Source organism: Lissotriton helveticus, chromosome 3_1, assembly GCF_964261635.1.
Source record: "Lissotriton helveticus chromosome 3_1, aLisHel1.1, whole genome shotgun sequence".
NCBI lineage: Eukaryota > Metazoa > Chordata > Amphibia > Caudata > Salamandridae > Lissotriton > Lissotriton helveticus.
Window position 1 is genome coordinate 1967455627 of NC_136061.1, and position 22102 is coordinate 1967477728.

Below are 22102 nucleotides of genomic sequence, written 5' to 3' on the forward strand. Positions count from 1 at the left end.
CAAATACCTCAACAAGAGAGTATCCTTCCACGTTCCCAAGAGGAACCTCCGCTTCGCCGACCTCGCCCTGGCGGAGGTCCCCCGCATCCGCAGTAGCAAAACGGGCGGGAGAGCCTTCTCCTACATCGCAGCCAAGACCTGGAACGAGCTCCCTGTGAACATCAGACGCTCCCTGACCCTGCACGCATTAAAAAAGGACCTCAAGACCTGGCTCGTGGACTGATCTGGAGCCCCTCCCCCCCCATAGCGCCTTGAGACCCTCACGGTTGAGTAGCATGCTATATAAAACCCTGATTGATTTCCTATGGAATGCTTTACACTGCAATGCAGGAGGGACTATTTTATCATTCTAAAAGTACTCTGAATCTTCATACATTAAATTCATTATCTCGGAGATGCACTGTATGCAGAAAGCAACTGTTCCTGTTTTGTTTTGACATTGCAGCACACTTTTCCAAATAATTTACTGAGGACTCCAAATGTAAGGCAGACCTATCGGGTTTGCCAATGTTTTTTCCTTTGTGTGCTCTTAACATCAGCAGGACCTGCTGACTTAAAACGCTGGAGGTGAGGCGCCTGTTGCAGAGATCTATGTTTAGCATGTGAGTTTTAGGCTATTGGGTTTGCCAATGTGTTTTCCTTTGTGTGCTCCTAACATCAGCAGGACCTAGTGACTTAAAACTATGGGGTTAAGGCACCTGTTGCAGAGATCTATATTTAGCATGTGAGTTTTAGGCTATAGCAAAGACAAGTTAACTCTAGTGGTTTATGCACCTGCTGGAGAAATGTGTGAATTATCTGGAGACAAGTAGAAGCATCTTAAAATAGCACAGATGGTTAATATGTTTACTTCACAGTATGACATGTAGGTCAAATCTTTCTGTTTTATGACAGCCAGCTCAGCTGGTTAATGCTTTTGTTACAGCGATCCTTGTGTTATTTGAAAGTCACAAGGATAAATCTAGTATATAACTCAGCGTATTTTATTTTTATCATTTACAATCTGTTTTTATTCTAAGAGAGTTAAATATATTTTACTTGGGTAGTTGTAAGTGCTAAATAAATGGTTATCCGAACTACGGACAGATGCACCGTACATTGTTACATAGCTTGCAAAGATGTGCACTTTGTCCACACGGAACTTGAGTTGAGTGACAAATACCGCTTATGAATCTTACTTTATCTTTTTACAACTTGTGAGGTGGTGTCTGCTCTTGTGGTGATGGACGGCGGCCTGGGTTTTGAATCAAGGTGCTAGATTCTAGATGTTGAGCCTTTGACATGTACCTGCTCCCTGCCTTGTCAGTGCTCCTTAAGTGCGCCATGCCCAGCCGTAAAGCTGGAGAGCTGTCCCTCATCCCCTGCAGGCCTCGCAGCATGTGACTCGGTGTTTTCACACAACCCCGGGCCCTAGCACAGTAAGGCTCCAGAAAAAGAAGTAAGATTTGCTACGACCCTGCCCCTGGGTCTGACTCAATATTAACTTAAGGGGTAGGATCCCCCTATAGTCCACCCCTGCCTGTTAAACTTGCATTGGAGCGGAGGACGTTGAAAATCACAACTTTCCCATGAGAATACCGTGATTTTCCCGCCTCCATAAGCAGTCTAGGCGTGTGCTCTGGCGTGGCGCCAGAGCCTTCAAGGCTACGAGGCTGGACGGGCACTCCCACGCCCTCTGAAGTCTCGGCTCACTGAGTTTTTATCACCTTAATTACAAGCATATAGTATCAGGAAACCCTCTTTCTCGTGAGATCTGGCACCAGGTCAACCACAAGTATGTCACTGCTTCTTGCAAGAGGTCAAAGTCTCTCTGCTCCTCCTCTGCGGAAGGTTCAGTCACCTCGACGCCAACAAAGCGGAGCCGAGGCCCATGGATGGCGCTGCAGCGGGGATCGATGGGCGCTCTGGGCCAGTGACCTCGGAGGGCGAGGACTTCCCGAGGCCAAAACTACGTCCGGCCTTTACATGAACAGACAGCGACCCGGGAGGACTCGCGAGAGAGGCACCAGAGGGCTCTGGTCACGAGGCGGCGGCGCCCTCCCATTACCCCCTGCATCTCCCGGACGCGTCCATTCTGCTGGGTACCTGGGGTGAGTTCATCTACAAATTCTCGTGTAGTGTGAGGGTAGGCGCGCTAACATCGACAATAGATCTATCTCCCTTAGCAGGAATCAGAGAGAGTGGCCAGAGAGTCTGGAGCCTGGAGTCAGGGTGGTAGAGTCACTAAGCAGGAGTGTTGGGAGAGATGGAGAGTCATGGAACATTGGAAGCAGGAATCAGGGGAGAACGAGAAGAGGAGAACAACGTAGTTAATTGAGAGATTGTGTATAGCTTAATTAAGGAAGAGTTTAGTCAGGGGAGAAAAACAGTCAGAGGAGGTAGGAAACAATAAAGTCTGATTGTGGAATCATGGAATGAAGCAGTCCGGGCCCAGAAGGCTATAGCCAGGAGAGTAGAACCAAGAAACTCTGATTTCTGGAGAATGGAGGCAGGGTGGTAGAGTGATGGAAGTGTGTAGACCGGAATCAGGAGTCAGCAGAGTTTGGAAAGCGAGTCAGAAAGCGAGTCAATAATGGAGGCAGAAGAGAGAAGTTAGGAATCATTGGAGTCAAGAGGCAGTATAGCCAGGAGAATGGGGTCAGGGGAGTGTGAGAGAATGTGGCATTATGCACAGATATGTCGACTTTTGAACAGGGTTTGCATCTCAGCGTCTGCTCAACATCCTGAGATTCTGGACAAATCACTTAATCTCCCCATGCCAAAAAAACTAAAGCAGAAACATGCCTAAAAACAAAACAACAAAGTGACCTTGTGTAATGTATCTGGTGCTCATGTCATGCGCTCCAATACCCCAGGGTCGAGTTTGCACTATGTAAACCAGCAGTCATTTATGCAAGGACCTAGAGGAGTCAGGGGTAAGTAGCTCAGAAAAGAGGGGTAAGTTATCACTGGAGTATGAACTCAATGGAGCCAAGAAAACAGCATCCGATGACGAGCCAGAGAGTGGCCTTAATGGAGTGAAGTCAGTAGAACAAGGGGTAAGAGGAATTGACAAACAGTGGAGGCATGCGAGAAGAGTCAAGATTCATTGGAGTCTGAAAGGCAAGAGAGTGGAGCCAGATAATTGGACTAAGAGGATTTTACTTAGGAAAGCAGGTCCATGATACAGTGGACTCGTGAGAACATAATGGTAGGGAATAGAGGAGTCAGGAAAGAAAAGTCAGGAATCAGTGGAGTCATTCGTGCACAGTGCCAGTGAACTGGCTTGTCAGAACATTTTGTGGAACTCTGAGCACTAACATGAAATGGAGCCCTTTCAGCAGGGCCCTGACTAGAAGGGGGCCTCAGGCAAACAGCCATGGCGGTTCCCCCTTGCGAGGCCCTGCATTGGATGTAGGATGTAGTAGAGTCAAGATTTTGGAATCAGCTGGCAGATACTAAGACAGCACCCTCCCTTTGTGATGCAACCCTCCTGCCTTCTCAAAGTCATTAAAGTGCTGTGTAAAAGTGCAATATTATTACAGCCATTACCAAAAAAGTATCATGTTTGAAAAGATACTGAGAAGGGAGCACGTTAGAGAATCAATTAATTATGAAATTGATTTGGAAGATTGTATAGTAAACATTGCGAATATATTTTTCATCTGTTGTTTTATGTCTGAGTCTCTAGGGAGATGTGGAGGTGGATTAGAACAATTGAGTTTTGGAAAGCTTTCCCAGCCACAGGTAGTTATTTCTTGACTTTAAGTGGTGTGGTGTTGAATTCCGTTCCCTAGGGCTAGCTACTGGCAACCACCACCGCAGTTATACGAGATCAGACTACTTCTATCTTATCTTTCTTCTTTTCAACAGAAGCCCTGACAAGAGCATCTTTCCTGTGGACCGTCACATATCTTTTTCTGCTGTAAAAAACACAGCCTTGAGTTTTACAACTGACTTACATTCTTCTCAAGCGGTGGCCTTTAGAACCTTTTCGTAAACCATCATATTACTGCAGGACAAGTGCTCTGGAGGTATTCTATAGTCTATTATGACCATTCTTTTCCACATGGAAGAGTCTCATCTAATCAATGTCACTGTATCATAGGGAAAATTCTACAAGGATTATTGGGTCGAGCCTGCCTTGCGAAATACATATTGTGGGCTTATTAAGTACATTGAGGGGCTTGCAGCCTACCCATTGAACACCATTGGTTGGCTTTACCGTCACTCTCATTGACCTGTTTCTTATTTAATGGCTTGCCTTGTGCGTTTGTGTATGCACCTCTGCTAGATCATTTCCAATTTACTTGTACCATTCCATTACTCACTTTTAGGGAACACATTTCTTTTTTGGTCTTAAGTGATAGAGGGTCGCATTCTACCATTTAAACAGAGAAAGGGCATTTTTATCGACCTTGGTAGGATGAAGGTCCAATGTGAGCCCTACTTGACAAAATCTGAAAATATGCTAAAATGACCAATTTTCACCATATAAAATCAGCAAATGAAATCCCACGGATCCCCTGAATCCTGGGTTTGTAGGCCCAAGCCAAAGGCCAAAGGCCACCACCTTCTGTTAACAAAATCCACTGGGCCTAAATAGTTTTAAACGTACATTTCTGATGTACTGAACACAGCGAGGCAATTGAGCAAACCTGGAAAGTACAGTAGCCTTTCACAAGCCCCATTGCAAGACACCCCACACACACACACGTACACAGACCCAGCAACTACAAAGTTGGCACATCTTGGACTCTTGCAGAAATATTGTTTTGAAAGATAGCTTTCATGAAATAAAAGCCACAGCACCTCAGCACCTGTCGTAGGTTCCGCTCTCACATATATTTTTGGAAATGTACGTAACAAAATGTTCTTTTGTCAGAAATGTACAAAATGTTCTTTAAAGATGTCCTTCCGGTGTCCTAGAACACATGTGGTTAGACCGCCTGCACTGAATGGGCGTAGGCCAGTGTGTCACCATAGAACCTGGTTCCGCATTTTCAGGTATATTAGATTCAGCCCATTAAATCTGAAGCCAGAGTTCTGCTAATGCGACTTTTGCATGCAAGCTCTCCGGCTAGTCGATTGTCTGACTTGGGATGTCAATTCCTCTCTCTCATGTGGTGGACTTCCTAAGCCAGATAATACTTTTGTCTTTTTAAATGTCTGTCCATGCTCTGTATTCTCCATTCACAACCAATTCCTTGCATTCTTAGGTTCCCTTAAGCTATTAGGGCCTGCTGGGATAGTCTCCATAGCTGAGGTGCTTCTAGGCACTAGACTTTATAGAGTGTTCTGCTTTCCCTAACTAACTTCAATTATGCCTTTTTAAAAGATCCCAGTCCTTTTGCACCTTGGATCTCTTTGGAATGTTAAACTTGCATGGGTAATAAATGCATTTTCTGATGTACTTAAGACTTAACGAATAAAGTGCCACTTCAAATGTGATCTTAGTCATCTCATATCATTGTTCCTTGTTCCTCAGTGAAGTGTTGCGTCGATGACCTGTGACCACGGCTCATGACCACGGCAGAGTGGTTTGTGACTCGTGACCACACCCTAGAGGGCTTTCGTTCTCCCCTCATCATAAGCACGAGAGTAGATGTGTTCGCTAGCTGTCTCCCTAGTGTGCTTTTTTCCCCGCCCATGTTCTGTATTGCTCTCTCTTGCCTGTGTGTTTCTCCCATCCCCTCTGTGATGCATTCTCGCTCCACGTTGCATTCTCACTTGTGTACTTTCCCCTCTACTTTTCTCTACCCCAACCGGTGCGTCTGTGTTGCTTCCGCTCACATATATGTTAAAAATATACTTTCACACATTTTTTCTTTTTACCAATCTAACTCAGATCGGTAAAGAAAAAGAAAATGCCTGTTTCTTTTTATCCGTGTGTACCTGCTGTGTGCACACATCTACAAAATAATGTGGGCAGCCGCGTGCTAGGCTTTTTTTCTTCTTCTTTAGCCACGCTGGCGAATGCTCAACATCATCGCTAAAAACCATTGGCAAAGCCAATATGACACAAACAAGAGACCTATTGGTTTTGCCAATGCTTGTTTTCTATTGAGGCCGGGTTACAGCCTATACAGCAAAAATTGCCCTGGGGCCCAGAGTTTAGGGGGCCTCAGGGTAGTGTCTCCTCCTCTGTCTATCTGAGTCTCATTGGTCCTACTGCTATTCCTATTTGATAATCTCAAATGGTGCGTCAATTATTTTATTGAAATGTCATTTTCATTTTCTCTTTTGTCTGGAACTTAGGAGTGCTGCCGGGTTATTAAAACAAGGCAAGATCAAGAAAATGTATTGTTAACTAGAAATAAGCGATGGCCTGGTGGGCACTGTAATAGAAGTAATATCGGTAGGGCTCCCGGTTTTATGGTATTTAATTTTTTTACCATTTCGGTCGGTATTTATCCATATTTATGTTTTGCTAATTTTATCTGTATTTATCCATATTTATTTTGGATTTTGTGGAAAAATTAAGCTGAAATTTGTATATTTCCACATTTATTTAACCAATAAATATGCACTCATGCTTGAATGTCTGCCAGGTTTCAATGCAGTGAATATCTGCAGAACATAAATCAGTGCACTTATATGAAGATATGCAAATTTCAGTATCAACCTTGCGCATATCTACTGCTGGTAAAGCCTCTTTACTAAAAATCCTTTCTTTTTTAACTCCCTTTCTATCGATCCACACATCTATTCACCTGGCAGTCATGGCAGACATTATTTAAATTACTCAAAAAGCAACCTAATTTCCGTTTTTATCCACATTTAAAAATAAATGCAGACACCGCAATGAATGTTTACTGTCTGTATTTATCTGTACAAATCAGTAAAAACGTAAAACAGGGAGCCTTATTTATGAGTAAGCGAGGGCTGTGCAGTTTATTCATGACAATGACATCTGCGAGCAACAACTTTATCAATGGATAATGAAAACACAATTGTGGTTGAAGAGGTCAGGGGAAGTATGTTTCATTCAGCGCTTCACAACTCTGAATGTCGGTAAAAACGTGCCATTCCAGAGTGCGCAACTCTGGATGATGTGCTAACACCACACCTGGTAAATACAGCACCATTCGCTATTACCACATCAAACTCCCACAATATTATTAGAGAGCCCCATAAGTGTTCTAAATAGGGGACTCCAAAGATCTCTGGGCCCAGAGCCTCAAACAACCTTAAAATGACAATGTATAATCACAAGGATGTTCTTTATGAATCCAATGGTAAGTTAAGTTTCTTTAAAATCACTGAAACAGCAAGCCCAAACATTCTGCCATTTAAACTAGCCAATAACACTTTCTCTCCACTGAAATCTTTGTAATAGGGTGCGTTGTTAGCATTAGCTATGAGAAATATTTTCTTAACAATTTAGGGAACTTGTGTTATGCGCGGGGCCTGGAATAATGGGATAATCTGCTGTAATATTAGCTTGATTTATTTTTATGATACATACATGCATCCTGGATGCTGTGTCGTTCTGCAGGTGTTGCCCCATGCAGTAGACTAGAGTTTACTGAAAGGTATGTACTGTATTTGTACAAAATACAAAACATTACAAAATCTTATAAGTTATAAAATAAATCGAACATTTCACATTATCGGAAATTTAAAAAGCAGCTCATTACAACAGTTACCATTAAATTCTTGTCCTTTGAAATGAATACATAAATCAAAGGTGATCAAGCCCATACAATAGACTTTGCCCTTTAGGTATCATTCCATATCAATGCCAATCACCCCGAACAAATTGGCATTTTTCCATGTTATTACTGTGAGCTTGATATCAATATTGCCACTGACTATCCTTCAATGTTTACATATGCATTTGCTGTTCGATGAATGTGGGACTGTTAGAGGATTTCCAGTAAATAGTTTTAATTGACTGGGAGATTAGTATTAGGATGAAATGCTATTTTATAAGATCAGACACATTTCTTGATGTAGAAGTCATAAATATACTGTCTTCAGGGACGGATAAAGTGTTTACGCTATTTTGTTACTAATTTTTTTTTGAGTTCAAGAAGGTTTTATTGAGAAAGAAAATTATACAAATAGTAAAACCAGATACAATATAAGTGATACAATCAGTCACAAGCTGAAAAAATTCCTACCGGAGCCCAACTTGATAAGTAAGAACAATATTTGCGAATAAGATACAAAAGAAATCGATGAGAAATAAAGGATCTGATCCAATATAGGGCTTCCGTGAACAAAAACAAACCGTATCACTATCTGATTTAGGAATGGGGACAAGGGAGGGAACAGAAGAAAAGAAAAAGAAGTAGAAAGGCAAAGAAAATAGTAGTAAAAAAGATGAAAGGGAAGAGAGGACAGGAAAGCAGAAACAAGAAAAAGAAGGATTCCCACAGGACTAACACAATCTAGAGCAAAGAACAGAGAAGAATTAGACAGACAGAGCAACAGGGAACTGGGGGACTAACCCTTTCGAGGAAAGTTCCATATAATCATCCAAAGCAGTCCAAACCCCCTTAGAAATGGAAGGCGTAAGGTGTGCTAGATCGACCGAGGTGTGGGCACTACGTAAAAAGGATATCCACGCCCACCACGTATGATAAGATACAGAGGCAAAGGATTTCCATTCCATAAGAATGATTTTAACCGCAACAGTCAAAAGAAGATCTAGTAGCTGCAATTCCAAAGGGTCCAAAGGAAGAGGGGTAGGAGCAGCCAAGGGACCTAATAAAACTAAGGGAAAGGAGAGATGAAGCTCAATGTTAAAAATAAGAGATAAGTGTTTCTGTATGAGGTCCCAAAAAGGTTTAAGTAAGGAGCAGTGATAAAACATATGGGGAAAATCCCCAGCCTCCAAACCGCAGCTCCAGCATAGATCATCCTCTTTAAGGTTGAGCGAGTGAAGACGTACAGGCGTCCAGTGGAGAAGATTGATCGAGAAAAACTTGGATTGCATAAGGGAGGGAGCTATTTTATTACGAAGAGATAGTTTACCAATGGATTGCCAAGCTTCTGATGAGATATGGTCCGTGATATTATGATCAAAATGACGTAACCATTTTTGTTGGACAATCATCTGATCAGGAAGCGAAGTAGCAGACAAAAATTTATATATTTTAGAGGTAACATGCCCAGATTTGATCCAGATGTGGAACAGCGAAATGGTGGAGGAAGAGGGATGCAGACGAACTTTAGAGACGGCAACCTTAATTTTAAGAAAGGTATAAAAGTCGAGATTTGTCAAAGAGTGTGTGTGCGCCAAGGAAGAGAACGGTAAGGGGTCCCCAGAGGCACTATACAGATGCTGAACAAGAGAGATACCCTTTGCTGCCCAATATGCCATGAGGGTGGGAGAAATATTTAGTTTGATTTTGGAGTTTCTCCAAATAGAAGACCATCTAGTTTTATGTAGAGGAATGGCCATCTTCCTATCTAATTTCTTGATCGCAGTAATTGTATCAAGAATAATAGACCGTGAAAATAGAATATGCAAAGACGATGTAGTACATAAAGAGGCAAGAGGTAAAGGTGATGCCAAATCTTGTTCGACGAGCAACCAAGAGGAAACATGATGAGATGGAAGAGCAAACCACAACGCTCCTTGAGAAGCCAAGAAAGCTGTTTGGTACTTCTCCCAATCAGGAAAATTACAACCTCCCATATCACAGGGTCGACGCAAATATTTGTATGCTAAACGAGCACGTTTTCCATTCCATAGGAATTTAGATGTTATAGCATCAATGTCCCGAAAGAAGGAAACAGACAATTTAAGCGGGAGCATGGAGGAAACAAAATTAATGATCGGCGTGATCATCATTTTCAGAGTTTGTAGGCGACCCCACCATGAGATATGTTTGGGAGACCATGTATCCAACAGACTACGAACCTTGAGGAGAGTCTGAGATTCATTATAAGCCACAGTGGCCTGAAGAGTGGAGCAGAAATAAATTCCCAGATATTTGAGATGTTTAGATTGCCATTTAAAACCAGCCAAACCCATATGGGCAGGAAAACAATAGGCATTTAAAGGGAACATCTCCGTCTTATCTTTATTTAGGGTGTAGCCCGAGACCTTTGAAAACAAGGAGATGGTGTCAGAGATAGCAGGGATGGCCAAGGCGATATCGTCCGAGAAAATTAGAACATCGTCCGCGTAAGCGGCAGTTTTAAGACAGTGAGGGCCAAAAGAAAAACCTTTTACATCAGGGTGTAAGTCAATGAGCCGGAGAAGAGGATCAATAGATAATAAAAATAAGAGAGGGGACAAGGGACACCCCTGTCTCGTGCCTTGACGAAGATGAAAAAACGAAGACGTAGCACCATTAACTCTAATATTAGCTTTAGGTTGGGAATATAGGGACATTACCATATTAATGAAAGAGTCTCCGAGGTTATGAGCGCATAAAACAGCTCGAAGGAATGGCCAAAACACCTTGTCGAAGGCCTTTTCCGCATCAAGGGCCAAGGCCGCAGCAGGGAGATGCGATCGCTTGGCAGCACCGATAATATGACAAAAAGTGCGTATATTATCCCTTGCCAGACGACCTTTTACAAAACCAGTTTGGGAAGGATGCACCAGATGGGGAATAAAGGATTCTAACCGTTTAGCTAGGATTTTAGCAAAAATCTTTGCTTCCATGTTTAGGAGGGAAATAGGACGAAAGTTTTTAGGATCCGAATGATCTTTCCCCTCTTTTGGGATCACAACAATGGTGGCTTCAGCAGCCGAACCAGAAACAGAACCATTCTGAACAAAAGAATTAAACACCGATTGTAACTTAGGGACAAGCGAAGGAAGGAATGTTTTATAAAATAATATGGGATAACCATCAGGGCCAGGGGCTTTACCAGAACGTGTGGCCTTAATAGCAGACACTATTTCTTCAGGCGAGATAGGGTCATTGAGAATAGAGCGATCTTCCTCAGAGACTGACTGAATCGGAATTGATTTTAAAAAGTCTTGACATTGGGCAAAAGAGGATTGATTAGAAGGAGTATACAATTTATTATAGAAGTCGCGAAAAACTTCAAGTATTTCTTCTGTTTGGAATTTTTTAGAACCGGTGTGGTCCGTAATAGAGGAGATTTGAGAGGACTTAAAGGAATTATCTTGAAATTTTAACGTAGCAGCTAGAAGTTTCCCAGCCCTATTCTTTAATAGCAGTTTCTTGGACTTTTGTGCTTGGACACCAAGATGAGCCCTTTTAGTAACAATTGTATTATATTTGTACTTAAGACATTTTAATTGTTGTAAGCAAGACGGATTCTTAGTATGTCGGAAGGAGGCCTCAAGGGTTTTGATTTGAGAGGATAAGTCTGTAAGTTCATTTTTAATCGACGAGTTACGCTTGGACATACATTTAATAACCTGACCCCGGAACGTACATTTAAAAGAGTCCCATAAAACGATCGGAGAAGAGACAGAACCTTCATTTTCACGGAAAAAAGTATCTATTGCTGTAGAAAATTCAGCAACCTGAGAAGAATCATATAGGACTTCAGTATTTAATCTCCATGAACGAGAACATGGTTTAGGGGCAAAAGATGAAAGCGTAAAACTGACTGCGGCATGATCAGAGACCACAATAGGGTGTATAAGCGGCGCGGAAGAAGATGAGAGAAGAGAAGAATGAACTAGGAGATAATCAATACGAGAGAAGGAAGAGTGAGGCGAAGAGAAGAAAGAAAAATCACTACCAGTGGGATTATGAAGGCGCCAGATATCCTGAAGATGAGAGATGGAACACATGTTAAGCATTTGTTTATGGGATTTTGGAGGCCGAAACTGAAATGAAGAATTCCTATCTAAGAGAGGATCCATTGGTAAATTAAAATCGCCACCAACAATGAGATTACCAGCATGTGGGGTGTTATTCAATGTGGTGGTAATGGATTTCCAAAAAGTGGGGTCATCAGCGTTCGGAGCATAGATATTCATAACATATAAATCGTGCTGGCCATCCGACAATTTAGACAACAACCACCGACCCTTAGAATCATGATTAGAAGAAATTATTGACAAACCAGAGGTCTTCGAGATTAAAGTAACAACCCCATTCCGTTTGCCGGAGGCATCAGAACAAGAAACATCTGAAACCCAATCCTTCTTTAGAAACAAGGCCTCTCTAATAATGATCTTGGACTCTTGAAAAAGAACCAAATCTGCAGAGAGAGACTTACAATAGTCCAAAATTTTTGACCTCTTCACCGGATGATTCAACCCCTTAACATTAAGGGATAACACATTTAAGCCTGGCATGAAGCAAGAGAGGGGTACACAGAAGACGACACTGATATCAGAAAGAGAAAATAAGTCATAAAGACAAGGGACCAATCATGAAACAAACGAAAGACAGTGGGAGCGTGCCTGTGGGAGAACCAGGAGAAACAAAGAGAAAGAAAAGATGAGAAGAGAGTAGAAAGGAGAGCGAAGAGATGTAGAAGGGAAGGTCTAAAAAAGACCCACATCATGCAAGGGAGAACGTGGAAAAAGCGAGCAAAGGCCCCGAACAGGGAGCAATATTGGTTAAAAACAGTAGCCCAATTCTAAAATATAACAGCTGATAGCATGAAAAACAGAGCAGGTAATAAGGAACAAATACTGTCGAAAAAAACATCGTAACAATGTAAAGAATAAAAATTGATAATGAAAAAGTGCTACATTGCAATATAAGGTAAAAGAACCAGCTAGCGAAGGGGCTAGCTAGGGTATGTCACAATAATATATTAATTAGCAACCAAAAACTCATAGGAGAAAAAGCCAAAATAGTATAAACCTTGACGTGAATAAAATACAAATCGTAAAAGCTAACTACATATTGAAAGAGCAAAGTCTAACAACATATGTCATTACTATGAAGTTGAATTATAAAAGAAATAAGAGATGTATGAAAGAGAAACTAGCAAAGACAGTACCGTAATTGAGTAGAGAGAGAAAGAATAGAAATAAAGGAACCAGGGAGAGAAATATCAAACCTAATACTGAAGAGAACTATACCAAATACAATATACTAATATCTTAGCAGTATAAATATGAGTAAAGAATAAGAGTATTAGGAGAAGTAAGAACACAGTAAATATAGAAGATACATCCGAACAATTAGATAAATGCAAGGCATATAATATACTCATATAAAAAAGAAAAAATCACATCATAAATGAGGAAGAGGCATAACTGTATAGGATAAGAGTAAGAACGTCAGATATATAAGGAAGAAAGTAGGACTGTAAGGTAGCAGAGAAGGAAAAAAAAAGAGGAAAAATGATCGATAAAAAGAAAGAGAAAAAAAACACGTACTAGAAAAAGGAAAGAACCGTTAGAGAAGTGGAAAGGAGGGACAGAGAAGGACGACAGCAAGAACCAACCAAGCTAGAATGTGGATATGAGCACAATACAAGATAAGAGAACATTTGAGAGCCAAAAAGTGTTCACATAGAAAAAGAAACATACGACGAAGAGAGAAAATCGAGAATAACATGAAGAAAAAGAAGAACAGAGTAAGCACAAACAAAGCAAGAAGGAGAGACCGACAAAGAAGCCAACTGGAGAGAGATCAGAAGCAGGCTTTCAGACAGAAACAACCAGAAACAAACAAGAAACAGTTCAAGTTCCCGAAGAACCAGGAGACTGCGAGGTTGCTCTTTGGATTTCCATCTCTATCTCCAACTGGTTGTCCAGGAATGTAGCCAAGTCCGCAGGTTCATCGAAGATTCTAGTGCGACCTTTATGAGTGATGCGAAATTTTGAAGGACCAGCAAAAGAAAAAGGAATTCCCATTTCAGACAGACGTTTCCGCAGATTTAGGAAGCCTTTCCTTCTTATAACTGTGTCTCTGGCAAAGTCTTGTGAAATGGAGATGCGATGACCTTCCCAGCTGACTTGTTTGACTTTCCTCATATGAGAGAGAATCAGCTCAGTGTGCTGATGGCGTAGAGGCTTAAAAATAATTGCTCTTGGCTGGGTTGCTGCCTTAGGTCGAAACGTTGGAACACGGTGTGCTCTTTCAATCTCAAACTCTCTGTGGAAGGAGATTTGTAAAGTGTCCGGGATCCACTGAGATAAAAACTCTATCATAGAAGAAGCAGCCTTCTCCGAATCCTCCGGAACACCAAAAATACGCAGATTAGATCTACGATTACGGTCCTCCTGCTCAGTGAGATCTCTGCGCAATGCCGCCATTGAGCGCTCCAAGTGGGTGAGAGATCTGGACTGCTTGTGCATACCATCCTCAGCAGAACTAATTCGTGATTCTGTGGCTGACACACGAAGAGAAAGGGTTTTAAAGTCATTTCTGATAGCAGAGACCTCCACTTGTAACAAGTCTGTGTTAGTTTTAGTTGACTGCGCAATATCATGTACCTCGTTAAGGCGCGCCAAAATGGTATCCAGCGTGGAAGCAGTGTCTGCCTGAGGAGACTCGGGCGACGGAGAGAGTGACTTGAGTCTTTTCAACGACGAGCCCACATCTTTTAAGTCTTTGGCGGTCGTAGACCGATTCATAATTGCAGTTGTGAGGTAAAATACTGCAAGAGTACCACTTGAGAGAAAAAGGTACACAGGAATTGCGCAGAATGACACAGAGAATACTAAATAGGCGCCCACGGTAATGTGTGCCAGGATATGTTAGCAGCGAAGGAATGCGCAAAGCAGGGAAATACAATAATAGAATAGCAGGAAAAAATATCAACACCTTGTATGACAAAATTGCACTGAGAAAAAAAACAGCGCGTCAGCAGCTTAAAAAACCAGCCAAGCAGCAATGAAATAATGAAAAGAAGATACAAATGTTACCAGAAATAAGCCTCATGAAAGGAACACCTTAGGAAGCCAGGCGACACTGCAAAATTGTATCCATAGCGGCGCCTCTGAGGTAAAATGACAGGAACGTCAATAGCGGGAAAATGGCGGCCGCTCGTCAGGAATGCGAGCGCTGTTGAAGAGTGCGGCGGAATTCATATAGCCGGTGATCCAAACCACAGGAAAATAGCCTCAAACAACTCCCCTCATGTTCCGCTGGAGAGGTGTGCCTTTTCCGCGAAGAAGGGCAGCCAGAAGCGGAGAAAAGCTCTCAAAGGGCCGAACTCGCTACGGAGCTCAAGCGCAACCCGCCATGTAGAAGCGGCGCGCAAGCCACGCCCCGCTATTTTGTTACTAATAAAGTCAGATATTGATTGTCAGAATTTTTAAGTTCTACACACAAAACATGTTTCATATTGCCAAGTTGATTACCTATGCAATGGGGAAGAAAGACGCTGCACTCTTGAATATCGAATATAAGAATATCATGGCACACTAATATTGCAGACAAAATATCAAGGGAAACAATATTGAAAGTTAAGTGCATATAGGGAAGTATAGTTTTACTACTGACTCTATATCTATGTACTTTGAAGATACACAGATCATCAAGGTACATGTATCTGGAGCTAGGTATGGAAAATCTATACATACTTACCCATCAATATTTTGCCTCTTGGTATTTCGTCGGTCTGGACTGTTCCCATGAGGCACAGGGTCAAGACTGATTTGCATATGACCATGTCTGAACTGGGGTATCTTGGTGAGCAAAATAACAATGGATTAAACACAGATCTGTGACTGGGGGTGAATGTTTTGCCTTTGTGCAACATTCCGTCCATCATCTTGTGTGTTTTGCTGTTCACCCTATGTGGGAAGGGTATGCCCAGACGTGGGTCCCGTGCTCACTATGCCACTGGAGTCAAGCTATCCTGGCTGATGAAGGCTGATAGCCAGAAACCGGTCCTAGGATGCTTGATTCTGGTCCAGGGAAGACATGGCTTGGCAGTTTGGTCTGGACTGTTACCATGAGGCACAGGGTCAAGACTGATTTGCATATGGCCATGTCTGAACTGGGGTGGCTTGGTGAGCAAAGTAACGATGGATTAAACCCAGATCTGTGACTGGGGTGAATGTTTTGCCATTGTGCAACATTCCGTCGATCATCTTGTGTATTTTGCTTTTCACCCGATGTGGGAAAGGGTATGCCTAGACGTGGGTCCCGTGCTCACTACGCCACTAGAGTCAAGCTATCCTGGCTGATGAAGGCTGATACCCAGAAACCGGTCCTAAGATGCTTGATTCCGGTCCTGGGAAGACATAGCTTGGCAGTTCGGTCTGGACTGTTCCCATGAGGCACAGGGTCAAGACTGATTTGCATATGGCCATGTCTGAACTGGGGTGGCTTGGTGAGCAAAATAACGATGGATTAAACCCAGATCTGTGACTGGGGGTGAATGTTTTGCCATTGTGCAACATTCCGTCCATCATCTTGTGTGTTTTGCTGTTCACCCTATGTGGGAAGGGTATGCCCAGACGTGGGTCCCGTGCTCACTACGCCACTGGAGTCAAGCTATCCTGGCTGATGAAGGCTGATAGCCAGAAACCGGTCCTAGGATGCTTGATTCCGGTCCAGGGAAGACATGGCTTGGCAGTTCGGTCTGCACTGTTCCCATGAGGCATAGGGTCAAGACTGATTTGCATATGGCCATGTCTGAACTGGGGTGGCTTGGTGAGCAAAATAACGATGGATTAAACCCAGATCTGTGACTGGGGGTGAATGTTTTACCATTTTGCAACATTCCGTCCATCATCTTGTGTGTTTTGCGGTTAAATAAAGCTGGCTTCTGTTGAAGAACATAATTTGATGACAATTTCCTGCTCAATGTAGAATACACAAGTCTACTAATTTCACACAACTTGATACTTAACATCCGTCTGATTCTCTAATTTGCTTCTTACTCTACTGACTCATTATGAAATCTTATGCCAAACTCCCAATTTGATATCATATCTCAGTGGAGAAAATAACTTTCTTATCTCTGTATTTGTTCGCACAGTGTCATCTCCTAATGGAGAATTAAATGTATGGCATAACTGCATGAGGGCAAAGTGAATCCTGGCCGCATCACTGCTTTCAAATACCTGAAAACTATCAGCATTTTTATTAGGAGCACTAATGTAGAAATATTCCACTTTCATTACACCTACTTTATTGCATCGTTTAATAAACAGTAAGGTTAAAGAAGGGATATTTGTTTACGATCTTTTACAAAAGTAAAAAAACGTTTCAGCTTAGCTAGACGGGATGTCAAATGTGTAAAAAAGCAACATCCATTATTTATTAGGAGTATATCTCTCACGTCAAGCTGTTTTTGGGGTTCTAGGAAACCTTATCGAATTCAGTAGATCTGATATTTTTAAAGCTTGACACATCTTTCAAAAGAATACTATTATCAAATAGAATCAATTGAGAATTTTCTCGTGTCACAAAGGTGGCAAGATAGTGCAGACGAAAATGGGAGGGCTAGCCTCCCGTCTTCATGTGATAGCTTCCGAAAATTAATATTGCTGGGGAGTTAAACCACACAAATTAAACTGGAAAAATAGAATGCATGTGAAATGTTATTACCATGACAAAAAGAAAGAGAAGTAGTACCCCCATTTTGATTAGTGATATCCACACAACAATTTAAGGAGGCAATGCATTCCATCTTTGAAAAAGTTATTTCACTTTACTAATCAAAGATATTTAATTAATGTTGAATAAAGCATCCAAATAGCCCATAGAATTATGCATTTCAAATAATACTATGTGTTTGTTGCAGCAGTAAAAGCACTGGAGAAGACTTCCTGCCTGGATCCGAATCACCTGCTCAAGCAGAAGTTATTCCTGCAAGATGGAGTCCAGCACCAACCCTGAGTTGGAGGAGCAGATGAAGAACATTCGGTGGTTTTTCCGCACAGAAGATCGTACGTTGGTTTACATTAAAATCTTTGTTGGCCTGTGTAGTAAGGTGTAGCCACAATGTTGATAAACTATGCTTAGCACAGCTGTATAGGAACAGAGCCCGCTGAGCTGTTAAAATAACAACAATGCAGATAGTACCAAATCAGGATATAGTTAAAAGTATCCTGTATGTATTAGTTGTAGACAACATGGAAACCTAGTAGAAGTCGCGGGACAATTAGTTTAACTTATTTATGCCGACTACACAAACATACCATTGAAAGACAGGTGCAGAGTACTTGTGTCACTTGTAATCAGCACCAAGAACATATAGCATAAGTAGAACCATCAAATAACAGTAGAAAGAGCAGAAATGCAATAAAAGATCAAGAACAGATTATGAGTGAACATAAGAAACTACTTGCAAGTCTGGAGGCTGCTACTCCGGTTTGATAACTATATTATTGCAACTCCTCAGCTGCATGCTTATTCACTGATGGTGAGCCTTTTTCAGTTTATATAAAAATTCCTTTGCAGGTGAGATTTAAAGAGCACCTCCATTATCGTCAACCTAACGCGTGCATGGCATTACTCACTGATGATCATCTGACTGCTATTTATGGAAAAGATCGGAATTCATGACTTTCATAATTAGGAGAAGACACTAAGGGCCTTTATAAGTTGGTGCGTAAAGAACAGTGGTCCCATGAACATAGATATCACAATCAATGTACAAAGATATCAAATGATCAATGAATCCAATCATATATAAAAAACATTAAAAACAATGTGACAGCACAGTGGGTGTGTGGTGAGGAACATGCTTGTGCTCTCGTACAAGTGATACACATGTGTGACAATGAGTGATCAAGAGTGTATATCAAGTAAGATGATGTTTTGATCCTTTAGACCGATAGAAGGATCATCATGAGCACTCTAAGTATACATGAGGCCAAGAAAACTAGAGGATGGGCACTAATTAAACATTGCTGAAGGCACCAAATGAAATCAATTCAGCTTTTATAGATCCCCAAAGTCGTCAAAAATTGGCAGTGTAGTACGGATGGGGTCCAGGGGATCCGGTAATGTGGGACAGACTCCTGTTGTCACTCTTGTCCTTAGTCCGCCATCTTGCGAACGTGCTCTGTTCCTCCGTCCCCGCTGGTCTCCAGCTGGGCGACCTATCGATTGTCCTCCTTCTCCACGGAAGTGCTCCCTGTTTGTGACTATTGTTTATACGTCTGGTCCCATCTCCGTTTTCTTTCTCTCTTTTCTGTCCCTATCTGCTTTTCCTACTTGTTACTCGCTGATACTCTTGTAAATGCCATGCTCTGTAAATTTGTAATTTATAATTGTCCAACCCTATTCGTTTATTAAATGTAATCTTGAGTGTTTTGCAACTTGTATATATATATATATATGTAATTCTATCCACTAGAATCTGTAGTAGACGTATTTACTTATTACTGTTCTTATGTAATTTAAGAGTTTCTTTTGTTAGTTTCATCTCCTTGAGTGAATCTTCAATTTGTAGATATGCAACTCTAACCTCTAGTATCTGTAGTAGGCGTATGTACTGACTACTGTTCTTTTGCGATTTTAGAGTTGTTCTGTTTGTATCTTTTATGTAACTCATGTACTCCGAAGTCCTTATGTAATGTAACTGGTCCTTTTGTAAAGTGCTCTAACCACTAGTATATGTAGTAGACCTTTGTACTAACTACCATTCCTATGTGATTTTAGAGTTTATCGGTTTGTATCTCTTCCTTGAGTGACTTTACAACTTGTACGTTTGCAATTTTTCCCTCCTTTTGCTCCACTTGTACATTTTCAATGTTGTTCCTGTTTTATATCTCTTATGTAACTCATTTAATCCAAAGTCCTTATGTAACGCAACTGGTTCTTTTGTAAAGCGCTCTGACACCTTCAGGTAATGTTCGCGCTATATAAAATCGCATTAAATAAAATACTTTTTTTTTTTAAATGTGAGCAGGGGCAGAGCAAGATGCTTCTAGAATGTAAAAGTTTACATGTTTAGGCGTTAATTATCACCTCTAATAAATAACGATACCACAGGGTATGTTATTTGTCAGGTTCTATAAATAACATCTATTATGAGTTTATGGGAAATAACTTGTGGATTTTGGTGTTTAACACACCAAAATCTGCATGATATGGTAAATACCTTATGTTTTCCCCTGTTAACTTTAAGCAGGCTTGAACTGATGAAATTTAACCAATGTTGGATTATTAAACGTGTTAAATATTACCAAACTCGTAATACTGTACCATGCGTAAACAGGAGTTTATGCACGGGACAAAATTAACAGCCTGACTTGGACTCAAGGCCTAAGTGGTGCAGATGGACTCCTGCAGGGATTTCCAAAGATGGAAGGCGTGAAAATGAAAAATTTTCCAGAGCACAAGCACATCAGGAACTACCAGGAAATGTGTTTGCCTTATATATAGGAATCAAATGGAAGACCCTACCAGCTTCATGCACTAGTTAAAGTAATCTGTTGCCCATCCTGAAATGTTTCAAGTCTCTGTCTGAAGTATCGTGTGTATAAGGAACACAATTTTGTGTTTACTATGGCTAAAATTGCACAAACGGGGCTCTAACATTGTCAAAACATCAGACCAGGTTGTTAGTGTGCATTTTATAAATTAGGAGCCAAAAATGCTATGCTCCTGTTATTTTGAAGACAGTGGAAGTTGGGGTAGCTTTAACATTTTTTAGTCACATTCCTCTGTCAAAACACTCACAAACATCACGTTAACTCATGGCAGTTGTGCAAGAAACTGAACACAGAATTAGGAACTGGATGGATAAGAAAACATTTGCCCCATGATTCAAAATCCATAATTCAACCTGGTTTTGAGTGTGAGTCAGATTTAACATGTTTTCTGTTTCTATTTCCTTTGTCAATATTCGTCTATATCTAGGCGTCCGTTTTTTTAGGGGCAATATGAGTTTTAACTATAGTTGAAGTTTCAATCAGAGCACAAAGTGATTTTACCATTATATAAATTAAAGCAACTCTAGAAAACAGACACTCCATACAAGTATGAGCACACAGAAAGGAGAAAATGCACTCATTGCGGTACGCACATAGACACTCCCTTTCCAATTATTTGTCACAGTTCATTTAAAATATACTTATAACGACAAAAAGCTGTATATATACATATATATATATATATATATATATATATATATATATATATATATATATATATATATATATATATATATATATATATATATATATATATATCCAACACAAGAGTCGTCCCTTGCTTAGCAGAGCCCACAAGCAGATAGGTTCGCAGATAGGTTCAAATTTCGGTTTTAATAAGCAGATGTTCATTGCAGGGAATAGAAAACAAAGTCCAGTTTTCATAGTGCAGCCTGACGCGTTTCCTGCTCGACTGAGCACTTCCTCAGAGGCTGTATTCAAGCCTACTTTGCAGATTTCACCTAAAAAGTGTTTGTTACTCAAAGGAATCAAAAGTTGGCACATAAAAAGAGCCGCACATATTTCCTTGTCATCATACAACCTTTGAAAAGTTAACGGGTCGGATTTCAGTTGCTGATCGCTATATCCGGGTGTTAAACTGGTTACTAATGAGGTGTAACTTTGCACAGACAATAATAGTTGTTAAAGTGACAAAATAATACTGTCCTCCAAACGAGAGCCCGCCCAAAGGCTTTAGATGCTATGGCTCCCCTGGAGGAATGAGCACCAAAGATCTCTCCCCACTAAGGACATAACCCATTTAACCCAACGGGCTACTGGTTTATGAGGTCCTCTGGTGGAAATAAGGAGCTGGGTATCTGAGGAACATCTGAGATGGATGGTCTTTTGTTCATACGTTTTTAGACAATTACCTACACACAATTTCAATTGGTTATGGAAATAAGAGTATAAGACACCAGTTAAATTAGTTTTTGTATGTTTCTTATGTTGGAAGACAACACCTGTGGGGTTGAAATGATGTGAGGAAATGTCCAACGCTCTTACATCAGAAAAAACGTTTGATAGAAATTAAACATAACAACATAGTTAACTTGGCAGAGAGCATTTTGAAAGAAAGGGAAATATTTTCTGGCCAAGAAATGAACATTTTTAAAACCACTTTTACATCACTGACTGTACTTTGGAAGTGGTGGATTACAAAATCTTACTCCCTTTAACAGATGACAAGCAAGAGGAAGGTCTCCCACAGGTTTAGCATTGATATGGGGATGATTCGCCAAAATTGCTGACCAGTAAATGTTGACTGTACAGTAGGTCTTTCCTCAACTAGCTTGTGAGGCAAACAAGTTTACTAGGAGGATGACATCTGCTGAAAAGGGATTAATAGAAACCAGCTTGACAAAATGG

At 41.0% G+C, this 22102-nt stretch overlaps 1 protein-coding gene across 3 annotated transcripts in view; it reads left to right on the forward strand.

Moving 5' to 3' along the window:
- Window positions 1-1784: 1784 nt before the first annotated feature.
- The window catches only part of SLC51B (SLC51 subunit beta), a 49520-nt gene continuing 29202 nt past the window's right edge, over window positions 1785-22102 (forward strand). Inside the window, exons 1-2 of one of the 3 annotated variants that reach the window (XM_078683081.1) lie at window positions 1785-2090; window positions 17593-17737. In XM_078683081.1, coding sequence (XP_078539207.1) covers window positions 17665-17737 — 73 coding nt within the window. In that variant the 5' untranslated portion in view covers window positions 1785-2090; window positions 17593-17664. Of the gene's footprint in view, window positions 2091-3852; window positions 4014-17592; window positions 17738-22102 lie in introns of those variants that run through there. The other 2 variants (XM_078683082.1, XM_078683083.1) reach the window with 2 other exon arrangements.